At 43.2% G+C, this 18,062-nt stretch overlaps 1 protein-coding gene across 2 annotated transcripts; it reads left to right on the forward strand.

The window, feature by feature from the left end:
* The first annotated feature begins 2,741 nt into the window (after positions 1-2,741).
* On the forward strand, positions 2,742-10,041 carry LOC147445172 (uncharacterized). Of its 2 annotated transcripts, none has more exons than XM_086527627.1 (15): positions 2,742-3,173; positions 5,674-5,852; positions 6,083-6,166; positions 6,242-6,352; positions 6,453-6,539; positions 6,619-6,737; positions 7,959-8,060; positions 8,140-8,256; positions 8,339-8,404; positions 8,910-8,976; positions 9,066-9,119; positions 9,193-9,279; positions 9,364-9,417; positions 9,493-9,528; positions 9,614-10,041. In XM_086527627.1, exons 2-15 carry the CDS (start codon positions 5,754-5,756, stop codon positions 9,713-9,715), a joined length of 1,185 nt encoding a protein of 394 aa, XP_086383753.1. In that variant the 5' UTR covers positions 2,742-3,173; positions 5,674-5,753; the 3' UTR covers positions 9,716-10,041. The 2 variants fall into 2 exon arrangements, with proteins under 2 accessions (XP_086383753.1, XP_086383752.1); XM_086527626.1 differs by having other exon boundaries at positions 2,743-3,173; positions 5,724-5,852.
* Positions 10,042-18,062: the final 8,021 nt, after the last annotated feature.

Here is an 18,062-nt window from a genome sequence, read left to right on the forward strand (position 1 = left end):
AGCCCTATGGACAATTGTGTGTCCTACGACGTTAAAACTCTCTGCTGCTGGATCTTTAAGATCCCTTCGGATAGTTTCCTATATCGTTAAAACTCTCTTCTCGGGTGTGTGTGTGTGGGTGAGTGTGTGTGCCCTCTCGAGTTCAACTCCTCGTGTGTATAATTTCCTACGGCGTTAAAACTCTCTCTCTTCGTGTGAATAAACAAAACATAACATTAATCTAAAAACATTAATCAGGTCATTGTAAATTCTCTCTCTCTCTCTCTCTCTCTCTCTCTCTCGTCTCATAGGTCCCTTTGTCCTTTTGATGACGTTAATATAACATTTCATTTCTCTCTCTCTCTCTCAAAATAAACAAATCATTTCATATTATTTCTTTCTCTCTCTCTCTCTCTCATAAACAAATCATAACATTAATCTAATAACATTAATTAGGTCATTGTAAATTCTCTCTCTCTCTCTCTCTCTCTCTCTCTCTCTCTCATAAACAAATCATAACATTAATCTAATAACATTAATCAGGTCATTGTAAATTCTCTCTCTCTCTCTCTGGTCTCATACGTCCCTTTGTCCTTTTGAAGACGTTAATATAACATTTCATTTCTCTCTCTCTCTCTCTCTCTCTCTCTCTCTCTCTCTCTCTCTCTCAAAATAAACAAATCATTTCATATCATTTCTCTCTCTCTCTCTCTCTCTCTCTCTCTCTCTCTCTCTCTCTCTATTGAAAGGGTACCTGGTTAGGGTAAACGGTTGAGTTGCGGTACACCCGCCTAGACTTGCACTTTTGCTGCCTGCACAGAATTTGAATACGTTAATATAACATTTCAGTTGCATTTCAAAATTGAATCTCTGCACGCTAAAGGGGAGAGAGAGAGAGAGAGAGAGAGAGAGAGAGAGAGAGAGAGAGAGAGAGAGAGAGAGAGAGAGAGAGAGAGCTAGCAACACCATTTTGCAGCTCTGCCGACGCAAGAACCAAGTCGAAGCTGATAGTTTGCCTCCATCACCTGCTCTATGCTACGGAGAGAGAGAGAGAGAGAGAGAGAGAGAGAGAGAGAGAGAGAGAGAGAGAGAGAGAGAGAGAGAGAGAGAGAGAGAGAGAGAGAGAGAGAGAGAGAGCCGCTCACGTGCCGGTCCACCTGCTGAGCCGTACCCTGACATGATGGCAATACGTGTTGTGAGACACTTGCCAATACGCATGCGATAGCAGCAGCCGGAGGTGGGCACGCCTGCGACACTTACACCAGCAGCAGCCGGAGGTGGGCACGCCTGCGACAGTACTTGCCAATACGCCTGCGACAGTGGGTTTCTGGCGAGGGCGATCGAGCAGCCAGGACCGTGCCAAATGCTGGGCTGGCGAGTGGTTACTTGCCAATACGCCTGCGACAGTGGGTTTCTGGCGAGGGCGGTCGAGCAGCCAGGACCGTGCCAAATGCTGGGCTGGCGAGTGGTTACTTGCCAATACGCTTTCCTCTGTGTCTCACAACAGAGAGAGAGAGAGAGAGAGAGAGAGAGAGAGAGAGAGAGAGAGAGAGAGAGAGAGAGAGAGAGAGAGAGAGAGAGAGAAAGCAACTGTCGAAGACACACACACACACAGACAATAGCAAGTACCTGCTGCTGCTTCTTCTCCTCTCTCTCTCTCTCTCTCTCTCTCTCGCGTGGTTGAAAATATGACTGTGAGCTCGCGTGCTTCCGAATATGAGCTCGCGTCCTCTATGAGCTTGCAACTTGCAAGATGGCTTGAAAGCCAGGCAGAGCCACCACCTCTAGGCTTGAAAGCGTCGCAGAGCAGCCTGACGTAGAGCCGCCGCAATCGAATTCGAATTTTGTCGTGAAGCCTTCATGTCGCAAAAACGGACACGTGGCAGAGAAAAGTTCGCCGCCATAGTATGTTAGTAGATTAGACCTACACAGACATGCAACTCAAATTGCCATGCTTCAAGGCCGTCGATCTAGTCGTATGCGCACTCTCTTTTTGCTTATCTTCTACAAGCCATGTAGGCGATACATGTTGTTTTGATTGTGTTGTGTGAACATGGATGGAAAAGCTTCTATGTCGAAGATCATTTGCCGTAACATCTTGTGAACACGGTCTCAAGAGTAAACACACACAAAGAGATAGTTTGGGCTAAAATAGAGGCAAGAAAAACTTTCAAAATTGGAAAGGCTTTTGTAAAAGTAAAGTTCAGGTAAAGCGCTTATGGGGAGCACGAGTCTCCAAGTTAGGGTGTCGTGAGGCCTAGAAAGTGTGTGTGTGTGTGTGTGTTTTTTGTATGGGGCGTGGGCGGCGGTCCCAACTTCCCAAGTGTATGGGGATGCCAGACACATTCTAGGGCCATCTAGGCTAAGCAATCCCAAACGAAGAATTTCTATAAACTTTGTGATTCAAAACTTCAAAGCAAAGTGTGTATAAAGGCTAGGATGTAGGCTAGGTACTGGTGGAGGTGGGTCGATGGCAATTGATAGGAAGAGGTCGTGCTTCCAGGAGTGAAAAGATCTTTTGTGTGAGAAGAGAGAGAGCAAGAGAGACCCACATACGTTTCTGTAGGTACATGACACTAGAGACAGCAGTGTGCATGAAAAGTGGAGGGAGAGAGAGAGAGAGAGAGAGAGAGAGAGAGAGATGAACCAGCTTGAAAGAGAGAGGCGCCACTTTTACTGATAAAATCGTTGAGAGGGGTCAGAAACTGGAGAGACTCTTTGAGGAGCGAGCTCAAGAGGAGAGAGAATAGGTGGACACCGCTCTGGACTTTTACATGAGTTGTAGGAAGTAAGAAAATTGGTGCGCACCCATCAACCACCTCCATGATCCATGGCTTCCCATCTCTCTCTATACATACACACACACACACACACACAATCGCATTAATTTTCAAAGAGCACCATTTCCTCCCCGGTTCCACCTCACAGCAGCCCCTCCAGAAAAGCAATGCAAAAGGCACAGTAAAACAACAACGCAAGCAACCGATTCCTCTTCCCTCTCCTCCTCCTTCTCCTTCTCTTCCTACCATGACCTTTCCTGCAAGCGACTCCTACTTGTTCATCTGCTATCTTCTTCATCCTCTCATCTGCAGCAGCGGAAGATGCTGCCTTCCATTGCAGTGCAGCAGCCCGTGTGTCCCATGATTCCGAAGCTCTGCGCGTCGCTTGCGGTCTCTCCACCATCACCAGACTCTGTAAGACCTTTAGCTTTCTGCTCTCCAGTCATTATGTTTGCTCTACAGAAGCCTGCTTTTTCTGCACTCTTACCATGCCGTTGGCCTTTAAATGTCGGTGCATTGCCGAAATCACAACATTAAGACGCACTGAAAAAGTTTGCAGCTCTTCTAAGCACGCCCATCCAAATCCAAGGGAGTGAACTTTGAAGCGGTTGGCATTAGTTTCGCCTTCATGGCGGGCATGGAATTGCAACCTGTACAGGGTATAGCCCGCACCTCGACCTGATCTAGCGTGCCTTCTTCATTTTGTGTTTATGCATGCGTGTTATGGAGAGTGTTAACTAGTATCTCTCCCCAAGCTTTCCAAAAGAAATCACAACATTAAGACGCACTGAAAAAGTTTGCAGCTCTTCTAAGCACGCCCATCCAAATCCAAGGGAGTGAACTTTGAAGCGGTTGGCATTAGTTTCGCCTTCATGGCGGGCATGGAATTGCAACCTGTACAGGGTATAGCCCGCACCTCGACCTGATCTAGCGTGCCTTCTTCATTTTGTGTTTATGCATGCGTGTTATGGAGAGTGTTAACTAGTATCTCTCCCCAAGCTTTCCAAAAGTTTTCCATGCATATGTCACTAATTCAAGCCACAGCCAAGTGCAACCTTCTGACCTGTCTGCATAGAGACGGAGAAAGTCCTGCCTAATCCAATACCAAATTCCTTCCTTTGTATTTCACAGAGGTTTCTCCATGGAAGTTTTTAACACTCTTAAGGAAGCAAAACTCGAAAATGGATGCTACTTGTAGATGACAGGTACATCAAGTCTGCTGCTATCAATGGAAGGGTAGACATCAACATGCAAAACTATGCTGCTTCGTGCAAGAGACAGTACAATGTTGTTTGCGGTTTCGCTCATGCATTGCCATCTTTCATTTGAATCGAAGTAGTAGAGCGTGCAGCTGATCCTTATTGGTTTTCCGTTAGTCTGTCTTCGGAAACGAGCTGCAAAGTGTAACCTGCCTGCGGGCTTAGCTCGCTGCAAGGTTGCCTTATATAAAAATGTTACTGTGGAGGGCTTATACAGCCTTTCTTATGAATCCGTATTTTTGTTTTGCCCATATTTGATGGAGTTTGAACATGAAGGGTTGGGGCATGATCTCTTTTTCGAAGTAGTCCACTGCTTTTGGAGCGTTTTGAGCTAGAATTCCAGCACGCTGTAGCTTGTGATCTATGGTAAAGCAGATCTTTCTTGCAAGTGCACTTCCATCCCTTAATTGAATTTAGTTCGATCAGAATTTCAATTGACCCTGATTTTTGCCTCAAGGGAGCTTATGTTAAAGTTATGCATCCATGTGAACCCCCATTTTTATCCCATTCATCAGAAATGGTCATGTCTAGGAATTTGTTCAATGCTTGATTCATTTTGGGTAGTGCCCACCTGGCATATACTAGCACAATGAGAGCAGAAGAAGAGTTGCACAACTACTTTGGAAGTGGCAAGGAGACCTAATTTCTTAGGGTGGCATCATGCACACTGTTCTTAGTGCCGTTTAGAGGCCGATTGACCAAGTGTTGATGGGGAGATGTATCACTGGATCAATGGTTTCGGATGCAGTAAGGACGACTGATGATATTTCATTGTCGAGTACCCGATTCGCTGAGCTAGCCAACTTGGAACGGCTTGAATGCAAATATGTATATTTTTTCATGCTTCGACGGGCGGTAGGCTAGCTTGTTATGCAATGGGAGCAATTTACATCTTTGTTTTCCTTGTGGGTGGTCCTGTCCTTCCCAAGTTACTTTAAAGTGTGACTTCTCACGTGCCTTTTGCTGGATGAATTAAAGCATTGTATTAGACGTAGAATGTTTTTTCCCCCATTTGACACGTTTTGGTCGGGGAACTCATACGAAAATCGAAGTTTACTGGTGCAACCTCTCTCTCTTTTTCTTGCACTCGTGCATGTCTCCTGGATACGTCTCCGCATTGTGCATATGATGGTAATGTAAACTGCGTTATGAAGATGGGGGGGATTCCATGAAGAGCGGAGCTGTCGCAGCCATAATTATCAATGTGGGCTCTCTCATAATCAATTGAAACCCCATTGCGGCTTGCAAACTTGCCCTGAACTGAGCTTGAGACTGTCTTATCAAGGCCTTCTCTTGCTTCTTCAGTTTTCTTAGACAGACCAATTTTGGCATATGCGTTAATAATGTTGTTTATCATCAAGAGGGGGTGCTTTCGATCAACAGTTATCTTTGCTGGTTTGCTCGCTGGATAGAATGCATACAAACTTTTAATTTGCGTTTTGCATCATATATCAGATTGCTATCTTCTTTGCAGGATCCTAAGCTAAGATTGCATGTGGCAATCATGATCTATGGCATTGTGGAATAATGCTTTTCTGTGCTTGTCTGTTGCATGTTTGTCTATTTGCTGAATTGCGCTTCACCTCTTACCTAGCTGTTGGACCAAGTAGCAGTAAATTTTTGTTGTAACTTGCGCTACTTGATTTTTTTGATAGGTCTCTCAGAGGCTTCTTTACATTAACACAGCTCTGTAACATGGTGGCAGTTAGAAGGACACGGAGAATCTGCAAAATGGATGAGAGGATGTTGGTGGTCGAGATCCTTGTCGTTTGGAAGTCTTTTGATGTTGACAATGCTTCTCATCAGCATTGTTCTTCTCGAATTTCATACCCAGGTATTCACAAGTATTATGGGTATATGTAGTGTGGCTTCTTATATTGGGTTGTTGGAATTCTGCAAACCTCCTTGATATTCCATGAGAAGGGCTGCAAGACCATTGGAAAATTATCATCTTTTTTTTTTGTTTTTTGTTGGAGAGCATCTTACTTCAAAAAAACGCATAAGGCAATCCAATTTGCCCAGTACTTTCACATGTGAAGGTTGTCCCTTGTGCTGCTTTGTCAGGTGGCTTCACCTTGGAGAGTGTCTGGTTTGTTCAAGCCCTCATCCGTGGCACCTATCAAGCTGTCGACTCAAAATCCCTGCGAGGTGAGATAGAGATAGTTTCAGGCAATTCAAGAAGCCATGCAGCTTGAAATGCTGAACTGGTCCTTTTTGTTGCAGAAAGCTTCTGGCAGATACAAGCGGATGGGTATTGACACTTTGCCTAGAGGTATCGTCCAAGAGACTACTGATTTACAGTTCCGAGCATTGGGAGCAGATCCTGTCAAGGAGGTATGCTTGAGTATATGGTTTTGCAATATATGTTTAGGCTCTAAGCTTCTGAAACGTAGTTAACTGGGCTGTACTTTGTTTATCCATGAACATACTTCAGACACAATGGCTTCCCTCTTCTCAAAGCTTGTTAACGATGCCAGTTGGAGTCCAGCAGAAGGAAATGGTGAATAAGATCATCGAGAAGGTACCACTCAACTCTACCTGGGAGTCTTGCAGCTGTATTAGCTTCATGACTTGTCTTTATAATCTGTTTGGTCTTTCAGTTTCCAGAACAGAACTTCACAGTGATGCTCTTTCATTATGACGGGAAAGTTGATGAGTGGAAGACGTTTCCTTGGAGCAACAGAGCAATTCATGTGGCAGCTGCTAATCAGACTAAGTGGTATTGTCCTTGTTCTCCTTGTTGTTCCTCTATGGTCAAATTAGCATGGCTAAGGGCAATTGCCTCTCTTGAGGAGAACTTGCACCATTTAGCGATGAGTGCTGTAAAATGAAATTGTCCTCTTGAAAGTCTCTACCTGATTTGTGCAATGGTCTGCTCTCCTGAAATGTGTTGTTTGTATAGAAGACTCCAGGTTGAGAGCCAGCCCATTTGGACCATGCTGATCATGATGACCGTGTAGAATGCTCAGTTGGTCCAATCCCTTGGTCTCATTTAGGCTTAGAACTGCATTTCTGTGGTTAGTTCAACCAGCATTAGTTCAACTCAGCCTTCTAGAGGTCTTAAGGGGTGTAGTTTTTCACATATAATTTCTTATGGTGATCTACTTGCTGCTGTCAGATTTCAAGTCCTCAATTTGATTACTTGATTCAAGTTTTTGTTTAAATATTACAAAGACTTGAGTCCTATTGAGGGGTGGCCATTTTATGGCTTATAATATGTCTTTGATTCTAGCATAGATAGGATGGATTCAAGAGATGTGGGATATGGTAGAACAATTCCCTTCTGTCATTTTTCTGTAAAGATCCTGCTTCAAGGCGGACAATGTCTTGGTCAGAGGAGATGGCTACCAATAGTTCAAAAACTCATTTTCCAGATGAGAATCCTCACTGAACCTATTCCTCCTCGGATAAAAGAAAGCTAGGAATGGATAGCTCGACCGTGTATTCATTGTTTAGCCTTCTCCCTTCTAGACAAATGCAGTGGATGGGCCTTGAAATTTCTAATTTCTCAAGCCAGGCAATGTTGAGAGGCTTGAACTTGCATTGAGATCTCAGTCTCTCACTTGGGGGCCCACTTGCAGATGTGCACACATAGCACGGGAGTTCAAAGAAGGGGGGTTATTTAGCCCCAACTTTTATGCATGTTTAACATACAGAAGGGTACCAATCAAAGGAGATATGCTCAGATTGAGTTAGAAAAGGATGTATGATATTCATGAAAAATTTATTGATATGGGTTTTTAATGTTAGTCCTTGAACGCATGTGATATGGAGGGTTCTACTGTTGTTGATGTTTGCATGAGAATCAGCTTAATTTAACCATATTAGTCATTATAGAGCACACAGAAGATTACTGCAATCCTGAAGGAAATTCAAGACAGATGGATTTAAACAAATCTTGAATGTGTCTCATGATAGATGTGTCTTGCAACTCATGCAGGTGGTTTGCAAAGAGGTTTTTACATCCAGACATTGTTTCATCTTATAAGTATATCTTTCTTTGGGATGAAGATATTGGTGTGGAGAACTTCCACGCAGTCAGGTATAGTTTTCCATTGAGAAATGACACTTTCCACGACTACTGTGGGTACAGTTCTTGAAACATATTGTCATTTTTTTAGGTACCTAGAGATTGTGGAGAGAGAAGGCCTAGAGATATCACAGCCTGCGTTAGACGCCCAAAAATCAGAAGTTCATCATCAGATAACGGTGCGCAGGCCAAAAGGCCTCGTTCATAGGTACACATTAGCTGAAGCTGGGTGGAGTATGGAAAGTTATCTTGCAGGTTGCCTTGTACTCACTGCTTTCTGTCTTGAACAGGAGAATATACAAATTCAGAGGCAGTGGATTGTGCTTTGAGAATAGCACCAAGCCACCCTGCACTGGGTAAGTTTTGCTCTCGAATAAGTGCGCCTTTAAAGGTGATTTCTGAGTGTTGAAAATGTGTCTCATTGCTTATCTGAAATTTGCAAGGTAGAGCATTTTGTTAGAAATCTAGAGTCAGTAGAAACCTAGATTAGCGTTAGGTGGGTGCACCAAGCTACCATTCATGATTAGTGAACTTAATAATTAGATTAAGTGAGAGAGTCAGTAAACACCAAATGACAATGATGTAGACAAAATAGAATACTAGATGGATTAGTTAGAGAAAGAGTACATGGGCGTTTATAAAGGGATTAAGAGAGGCTAGATAGGCATGAGTAAATCAGGCTACTTTTGGACCTTAATTATTAGTATCTTTACCACTATTGAGGGGTAAGGTTTACTGTGTTTCAGGGGTTTGAACTGCAGATAGCTTTTATGTTCATGCAATGATGGTTTTGGTTATGCTATGGTGTTCTATGATCATTTAGTCTTCTTTGCTTGCATAAGCACGTCATGTTTTTTGCAGCTGGGTGGAAATGATGGTACCTGTTTTCTCTCAAGCAGCCTGGCGCTGTGCATGGTATATGATTCAGGTAAGGTTATGGGCCCTGTCTATAATTTGCAATTTTGAATGGTATTTGTCGTATGCATCTACAAATGTGAATCATGCTGATGTATGCAGAATGATCTTGTACATGCATGGGGTCTCGACACGAAACTAGGTTACTGCGCTCAGGTATGCCATGCGAAATCTCTACGGTTATGACATTGCAAAACATTTATGTTCTCACTGGCCTGCGTATGTCCAGGGAGACCCTAGCAAGAAAGTTGGAGTTGTTGATGACCAGTACATAGTGCATTTTGGAATTCCGTCTTTGGGAGGCCTCTACAATACGGTAAAGCGCCACTCTCGATCCTCCCAAAAGCTCGTCTTCTCTATGTTGAACGATAAAGTGGCTGAGTCTGTGTTTTCATTTCAGAAATGGGATGGAAGAACCAAGGGTGTAAGTCCAGATCCTCCCGCGGGTTCCAAGGTATGCACTCTTTTTGCTTCTTGCTAGTACAGAGGCTGAGATTTGAGTATTGCTTGAATTTGGCTCTAAATACAGGTCCCTGCAGATGCCAGCTTTCAAGAAAGGGGAGCGGTAATTCAGTTTTCTTGTCAGAGAATTTATTCTGCTTTTGCTTGCATTGATTGTCATATGACAATGAGAGGTGGTGCATGTGCAGGTTCGGCGCCGTTCATATGTGGAACAGGATATATTCCGAAAGAGGTGGAACAATGCTGCCATAAAGGACAAATGCTGGCCAGGCCGTTCCATAGAAGTGTGAGGCGATGTCGCGAGTCAGAAGACGATGTTTTGAAATATCTTGCCACGCTCGTGGTCACCACCATAGCTATATTGGAGTCCCATTTGAAGTGAAGTGGAGGGGGGAAGAGGGGCGTGAGTGTACAAAACATACATGCATCATGGTCCATGAGACTCCATCTGCTCTTTGCCTGTAAAATTATTACATACAGCCTCTCCCCCTAGCAATAGGTGTAGCCATTCCCCCTTGTTATCAAAGAAGCCTATGTAATATTCTTTTTCACCCCACCAAAAAGCTATAAATTCATTGTCTGACGATGTCAAATATTAGAAACAAGGCTTACAGGACTCTTGTTTTCAAATCTCTTTTTGTGTCAGGCTGGCAAGGGCTCCCGTGCAGCATCTCTCTCTCTCTCTCTCTCTCTCTCTCTCTCTCTCTCTCGCTAACCACATCCATGATCCACCACTCCCGTCTCAAAGGAAGCCTGCGTGAACTATGTCTGTGTCTGTGGGAGCTCGTCTTGCAGAAAACCGCCAGAATTTGCTGGCAAAAGCAAAAGCAAAAGCAAAAGCAGATCCGGTTGTTGGGCATTGAAAAGGAAACTAAGCATGTAAGGACCTGTTCACACGCGCACCAAGTGACGAAATGGTGTGGCCACACGCAGGGAAAGCTTTTTTGAAATAGTTGCATTGATGCTACATTTGAATTGATAGAAGAGCAAGTACACAATTGAATTAATAGAAGAGTAAAAAATTTACATCATCTCACCCTTTTGTCATGAGCATATTTGTTTTTTTTTTTTTTTTGGGGTGGGAGACATGGAACAATCCCATCAATCTACATCTCAAACATTTCACAACTTGGATGCTTGTTAGGGCCTTTCTTGGCTAGGAGAAGTAATGCCCATTGCCTACCCATAGCAATGGCTAGCTAAAGTTGAAAACAACATATTATAACCCTATAAAGTTTTCTCTTGGTGGCATCTGTTGAAAGAATATACAAGAAATCTATAGTGAAAACATCCTTGACAGCCCTACATTTGAAGTGACCAACATGAACCATGATTGCACTTCCACCCTTTATGATGTATCCTAACACTTTTCAATTCTCTAGCACACTTCTTTGTGTATCCTCTCCTTAGAGTTTAGCTTAGTCCTTCCCGTTCCACCTAGTGTTGCCTTTCGTTCGTTCGTTCGTTTGTTTTTTTTGCCCTACTCATAGTTGTGAATTGAGAGAATTTATATTAGCCCGGTACAGCCCTCAAGCACAACATGTGCCTTGAGGGAACCAAGTATGGAAGTCCAGGAACCTTTGAGTCTTTGAGGATAAACTGAAGGTAGCTCTCTTTGATGATATTGTGCGATCAAGCATTGACCTTTCGTTTGTTAAATAAGCTCCTAAGGAACGTGAAGATCATAAAGTATTCCTCAAAATTTCTCTTCTTACACGCTCATCTTTTCTTCACTAGATAGGCCTTGTGATTTTCTCTCTTCTATTAACATGTTACCCTTGTGCAACCCTACTAGAGAGATCCATGAACACCTTATGGTCATTCCTTCCTCTTTGATTGTAGTTACAACTAGTATTATATCATGCTTACCGTGTCCTTTGGATTGTGAAAAGGCTTGCAAGTTTCTTTTTAAAATATAGGAAGCAATAACGAATAATTAATGCAAAGTATAGCCCTACAACCTTGTTAATAGAGAGTTGAGGTGTAAGGAATTATTCTTCAAGGACCATTACCTGTAATATGTGCAACCACATGGTGTGTCGGCAAAGGTTGGGAGCCTTGGTGGAGCACATATTACGGGGATCATTCTTGGTTGTTAAGAGTCAAGGGGAAAGGGGCCAACACTAAAGCAAGGCTTGGCCTTGATAGAGGTACATAGGCTAGACATTCCATGCGTTGACTTCATAGGAGGTGAGCAATCGGAAGGTAGGAGGTGATGTTGTACATGCAGTGGGACTAAGTGGAGGAGACAACAAATTGGTATTGAGGTCTTGACACCTCCTTGCATTTTGGCTATTGAGGTGGTGACATCTCCATGCATTCGGTGTTGACCTAGAATAGTGTTATTGGCTTGCACGTTGACATTCTAGACGTAAGGTGTCTACACCTCATTGCATTATGTATGCTGACCTAGAATCATATCATTGGCTTGCAAGCCATATCCATTATGGATTATGACATGTAAATAGGCTGACGATTCCATGCCTTCATTTCGATGAGAAAAGACCTGTAGATGGAGGGCCATGATTTATAGGCCCCTTGACACATGACACCTGACTGTGGACGTTGGATGGACAAGAGAACCTTTTATGATGAAAGAAGAAGAAAGGAAGAGAATTCTAACATCATAGGAACAATCCTAAATATCTCATGAGTCTTCAAATCAAGACTTGGTGACTACATTACTTTACAAAAGTGCGTTACAAGGTGCTTCTCTAAAACTTGTGACACTCTAAAACTTTATCTTGTTTTTGCTATTGTCCTTCCCTTAAGGCTCATGTGGTCTCCTCTAGAGTGTAAGACTCTTTCATTAAATATACGGGTATATATAGATAGTAAGCCATCTTTTTGTTCACTTTATGTCATCATCTTTCAAAAATAGCAAAACCCACAATTGTGAGTGAATTATATTGAATAGCCCAAAAAATTACAAGGTCTTGTCATGCTCTTGTTGAGCCATGATATCATCCAGGGACCATAATTACATCGGCTATCAGGGAAGCCACCGCTACCAACCCGCCCCCTCATCCTTGATACACAAGGTCCATTATCTTGTCCTTCTGAGATCTTTTACTTACCGATGGCCAAGTTTTTCCCCGTCCTAGGCATTTCACTTTATGTCATCATCTTGAGGTGGCTTGGCCATAAATTGCTTACTTTGGGGTTTCACGTCTTGTACATGTAACACAGACTTCGACCTCAGAGTTGGAGAAACACATAGAAAATACAGAAAAATTTCCAATGGTGCATTAAATTGTCGTGGCCTCATATTCTTTTGATGACCAATCACCAAGGATCTGTTGCAACACTTGAAGCTCCAAGGGTGCTCGGCAAGGCTTTTAACTTTTCCTAGCCATCAATTGGACACCCAAACAATTTTTCTACGTTCTCAAGGCCATTAATTTGTGGCAACGAAGCTTGCACGGCTTCACATTTAAATCTAGCAAGGCAAAGCTTCAACACATGTTGCAGAATTCATTTCTTCAATTGTGGTTGGATCACAAAGATTCGCACAGGGAATTTATACAAGGTATTAATTTTTCTTTAGCCACACATTGCACCATGGGTTCCAACGTAGACATCCATCATCAATTTGACTCTACACTTGGTGCACCTACTGCTACACCACCGCCGGTTGCTCTCATGGAGAGTGTTCGTATGACAACAAGCATGAATGATAGCATCAAGTTGCTTGATTTACAAGAATTTATGGCATTGCAATCACACACGTCTATCATTGAAACAAAATTTGCACGCTTAAATGAAAACATCAGTAAATTGTCTGATTTGATAGTGCAATATATACATCAGCAGGCCCATGGTCTTGCAAGTGAGAAACCTGGGGTTTTGTCAAGCAATGTGTTACCATATACATGCGGTAGTGATGTGTGTGAACACACTTAAGACTGTCGGGGCATTTTTTCCCTCACTAGGAGGTTTTTCCCCCTGTTCATTGTATATATGCCCATCATTCTAGGGCTATCTATCTTTCCATTGCACACTAAGTAATACACTCTCTCTTCTGTGCCTTGAGCTTCCTTCGTTTTCTCCAACCTGTGTGTGTTTTCTTGCAATCCTAATTCCAACAATTGGAGCAAGTTGCATCCTCCCGGGCTTAGTCCCCAACAGCTCTAGTGTCAGGCCAATGGTAGGACCAGGTAGAAGGCCAAGGGCCAAGGACTGAATGGCTCAGTACGGCTAGGAGCCGAGGGCCATGCATGAGTTAAGGGGACCTACTTGCAAGGGCCAAGGGTTATAAGTAGGGAGGTTGGGAGGAGAACCACATGCCAGTCTACCCTTTGGCCTTTCACTGGTATCAGAGCAAGGTGGAGAGAAGGAAGCAGGGAGCTATGGAAGAGGGGAGAAGGAGGTCTTGCATGGTCATGCATGAAGGTCTCTCTCTCTCTCTCTCTCTCTCTCTCTCTCTCTCTCTCTCTCTCTCTCTCTCTCTCTCTCTCTCATATTCGCATGGCGAAGCATGACTTGGGTTTGGAGGAAGGACATGGAGGAGGCGAGTCGGAAGGTTCTGGGCATGTCGGGGTGCATGTCTGTGGGAAGCGGTCCCTGCAGAGCCAAGGAAGTCGAAGCCGACACGACCCACAACGTGGGCATGAGGTTTTGTGAAGGAAATCATAGCCGACACGACCTGCTCCAAATTTTGCATGGCTAGACTCTATGGATTTGCGCTGGCTTGAGGTTTTCTTTTCATGAGGGACGCAGGGGCATGGAACCGTGTGATGGTCTGCAAGTCAAGCTTCCTCTCTCGCGCTCTGTTCTTTGCTGCCATTGCTACAAGGAATTGAGTTCACATGTTAAATTTTTTTTTTGGGCACCTTAATGTGCCCAAGGGGCCATATTAGGGGCCCCTCCTACCACGGGCAGCCAAGGTACTCGCGCGCCAACGACTGCGAACATGCAAGGGCATGCAGGCAAGCCTATGGAAGTACAACCTCATCAAGCACGGGTGTTGTCGAGGGTGATGAACGGCCTCTATCACATGAAGTTCCATGGAATGGACGCGCGTCAGCAAAGGCCATGTCACCGGCACGGGAAGTTGCTCCAGCGTACTTCTCCGATAAGGAGTAAACTTTCTTTTTGTTTGTTACTTTCCTCCATAGCATGTTGCATCATGGCACAAGCACGGCTTCTGCAGACGGGGTTGTTATCACCATCGATTACAAGCACGGCTTGTTACGGGCGTAACAACCTAGGCGTTTCAACATAGCAAGGTTTTCTTTCATTCTTGAGCTGTCATTCTGAAGCACGACTTCTTTATGCGTATGCAATGATTGATTCCTTAGTTTTTGCTATGCTATTAGCATACCAACTTGACGCTTTGTAAGTGTACATGCACGACCATCCAAAGCGTGCCGACATGAATTCATCCAATGGGATTCTCGGGGAGCAAGGCTCGTCCAAAGATGCTCATGGGTATGGTTTGTGTAACACCACTAGAGCATTGCAGTTGCTCACAAGCTTCTAATTTGCTTGCAAATCAAGCAAGGCCCTTGGCAGGACAAAGTCGAGCATCTATTGAGCCTTGATTACAACTCTTTCAATTCTTATGACGGCACGATTAGTTGACAGGTGTACTTCATGAGGTACGCAGTTGATATTTGTTTATTGCGCATGTGCTTGATAACTATAGTATGCAATGGGCGTCTACGATTGATCACGTATATCATTCATAGACTCAAGTATGTACGAGATGCACATACTGTGCACATATAATTTTGTTTTTCCAGCAGATCTACAAGTAGACAAGGTCTATTTTTTGTGAATGATCGACATGGTCGAGTTTCTTTTGCTATGACATCTGTTTGTTAACATAAATAACATAAATATCCTTTAGCTATGAGCTCTCAGGAACTCCATAAGTTGTTAAGCGAAGCAAGGCTTCCAGTTCGGCATGTTGCATTGAGATTTTTCCGTTTGGCTTATGCTATGAGCATAAAAACTTGGAGGAATTTGTCAGTTTGTATGCGTGTTATTGCATTACATGCAAAGAGGGTGTATATGATATACGCGACAACTCTCTCTCGCGCAGCAGCTATGGCTATGAGCCATCTCCAACGAGTTTGTCCTTCAAAATTTCAAGACAACTGGTTATAGCGGGATGACCAGGTTAGACAATTTTAAGTTTTGCTTTTTTTTCCATGTTCTCACATTTTGTTTTGAAAAATATTGTATGTTGTGGAAAGCAAAGTGCTTTGACAGTTTCACGTGAAGCAAGGCTTCTAATGTGTACACCGATACAGCCCATTGACTTCAAATCAAGGGCATTGGTATACACGTTTGGGGAACTGGTAAAATACAGATATCTGCTCCCATTTTATGTGTGGAAACATCAAGTTAGGATGTCTCCCTAGTAGTACAGGCTACTGTGCAAGGCACTTTTGTTTTGGTTCTCACGTTTGAGGCCATCACTCTCAGTAAGGGCTTACAATTCTGCATGCAAGGCATGCTAGCTAGGTGGATTCACTGTCACACTAGAAACTCTGTCAAGGACAAGATAAGTGATGGCTTGTTTAATATGATTTTTGGATGCTATCAGCACCCAACAACACTAAAAGGAACCTAATTCTAAGACTAATTTCACAGCCAAAGTGCCCTATTTAAGTCATCCTCGTACAATCACGACCCCTACAAAATCAATGGGTCATGATGTAACTCGTGTTCTCTGTTACCTCTCTCAATGAGAGGGTCATACAAGCAGATTGTTGCATTTGTATAAGATAAGCTGCAAGCCAGGCATAAGATGCATAAGAGCACGTAGATTGGGTACACACTCCAACAACTTAAGGAAAGTTCCTCAACCCAACATGCTCTCTTTCTTCTTTCTCTCGAAGAATAATGAAAACTTTCTAAAAAGCTTTTGATACATGTTTTGCTCGTGAGTCAGCCTGAGCCAAGGTGCTCTAACTCTCAGCTAGCAAGTGGCCAAGATGTCACCCAAATTAGTCTTCATCAGCTCGTCGATTAAACACTAATTTGTTATTGGCATAAGGGCTATGAGCCACAAAGGCTAAGAGCCTTTATTAGACCTAGGGTAGGACCCAAATGTTGGCATTTCCTGGGTGATTGTTCTCCAGCTTGAACAGATCTACCCAGTGGAGTCCTCATCGATGTTAATGACCAAGCAAGAGTCTTGCCCTTACAGATGTTTTGGGTGTCCTGTTAGCACTACATGTTTTTTAGTGCCAAAATCAAGTTGAGTTTCTGATACTCTTAAACTCACATCAGCTGATCTATACCATGGATTCTAGAGGCAGTGAACAGTTGAAACAACATGGTTGTTCATAAGAGCTAGGCCTCTCACTTGTGTGGATCTCTTGCTCTCTCTATAGCACTACGAGTGTCTATGGAAGCACAGTTTTGGGGTAAGACCTAGCGGGTGATTACTACATCACCCCATAGGCATTGAGGATCACAATTTGATATATTCCAGTTATACTTTCAAGGAAAGAAGTCCGCAATCTACCACGGGTTCGTGAAAAAATTCAACTTTTCAAGTTGATTTCAATCAGTTTTGTACACGGTCGACTATGTTGGTTATCGTCACCTGCTAGTTGAGCAGTTTCTATCAAGGGCCTTGCAATGGGGTTTGACTACATAGATTCTAACCAACAGGTTTGGATTGCAAAGGAAACACCCAGGCTTACAAGTTTCAATTTCTTTGTCTTTGCAAGGGGATGTTTAAGCTAGAAGTCTTTCATCCAGCTTGCTCTTTAGCCACGTGACAAGGTCATGCAAGAGCATAGCCTTTTGAGAAAGTGTTGTCACTTTCTCTCTTCACTGTTCATTAGTATACCATGATAGGTTTGATTCTTGTTGAAATAGTTGCAGAACTACATGGTAGGGTTCTGTTTGGCATATGTTGTCACATGGGATACAACATGGTCTAGGGACTCACGAAGTTTGGTTTAGTCAGTGTAGAGAAAGTCTATGAGGGTCCCTCACACTCATGTCGTAGAGTGTTTATAGTTACCTCCACACACTAGTACATCTCGTACTTGATGGATGTCACTTTTCTTGACATTCTCATTTGAGACATATTCCACATGTGGAGAATATGAGTCTCTAGGACTGACACTAGCGCCTAATTCCTAATGATGTGTCGCGACGATGTCCCTAGGTGCTGGTCGCATCTGTTTGTTAGACCATTTGGAGCACACAGTATCAGGAATAATTTCAGTGGCCAGAAATTGTCGGGTACTAAGTACATACTTGTTGAGATTACAAGTGCTATGAAACAACCATGTAACGGATGGTTGTTTCTACGTATAGCCAAGTATGCTATGTTAATGAGAATGTCTCACGGTTGGTACCTAGGTGTGACTGCATTGTCACATTCTATTATGGCCTAACTTATGTTGCACGGCTTTCATGTTGGTACCGTGGAAAGTCTCATCATGAAATTGCGGTTCAAATTTGTTTGTGTTAAATGCATGCACACTAAGTGTTTAACACAAATTTGTTCAGAGCAGCATGCAAATTCATGGACTTTATTGTTTCTGCAAGTGTTTGCACTTCAAGTGTAACCTCTCTAGAAGATTTAGTATGAGTTCACACCTGGCCATATACGATAATGGTTTAGTATGAGTATCTGTGATTGGATGATCTAAACTCTATGAGTTT

This window comes from Adiantum capillus-veneris, chromosome 13 (assembly GCF_014529385.1).
Source record: "Adiantum capillus-veneris isolate H3 chromosome 13, ASM1452938v2, whole genome shotgun sequence".
Lineage (NCBI taxonomy): Eukaryota > Viridiplantae > Streptophyta > Polypodiopsida > Polypodiales > Pteridaceae > Adiantum > Adiantum capillus-veneris.

Coding starts and splice junctions, on each gene's coding strand:
- LOC147445172 (XM_086527626.1), top strand. CDS start 3,081: ATGCTGCCTTCCATTGCAGTGCAGCAGCCCGTGTGTCCCATGATTCCG. Junction 6,540..6,618: donor TGAATAAGATCATCGAGAAG/GTACCACTCAAC, acceptor TTGGTCTTTCAG/TTTCCAGAACAGAACTTCAC. Junction 6,738..7,958: donor GCTGCTAATCAGACTAAGTG/GTATTGTCCTTG, acceptor CAACTCATGCAG/GTGGTTTGCAAAGAGGTTTT.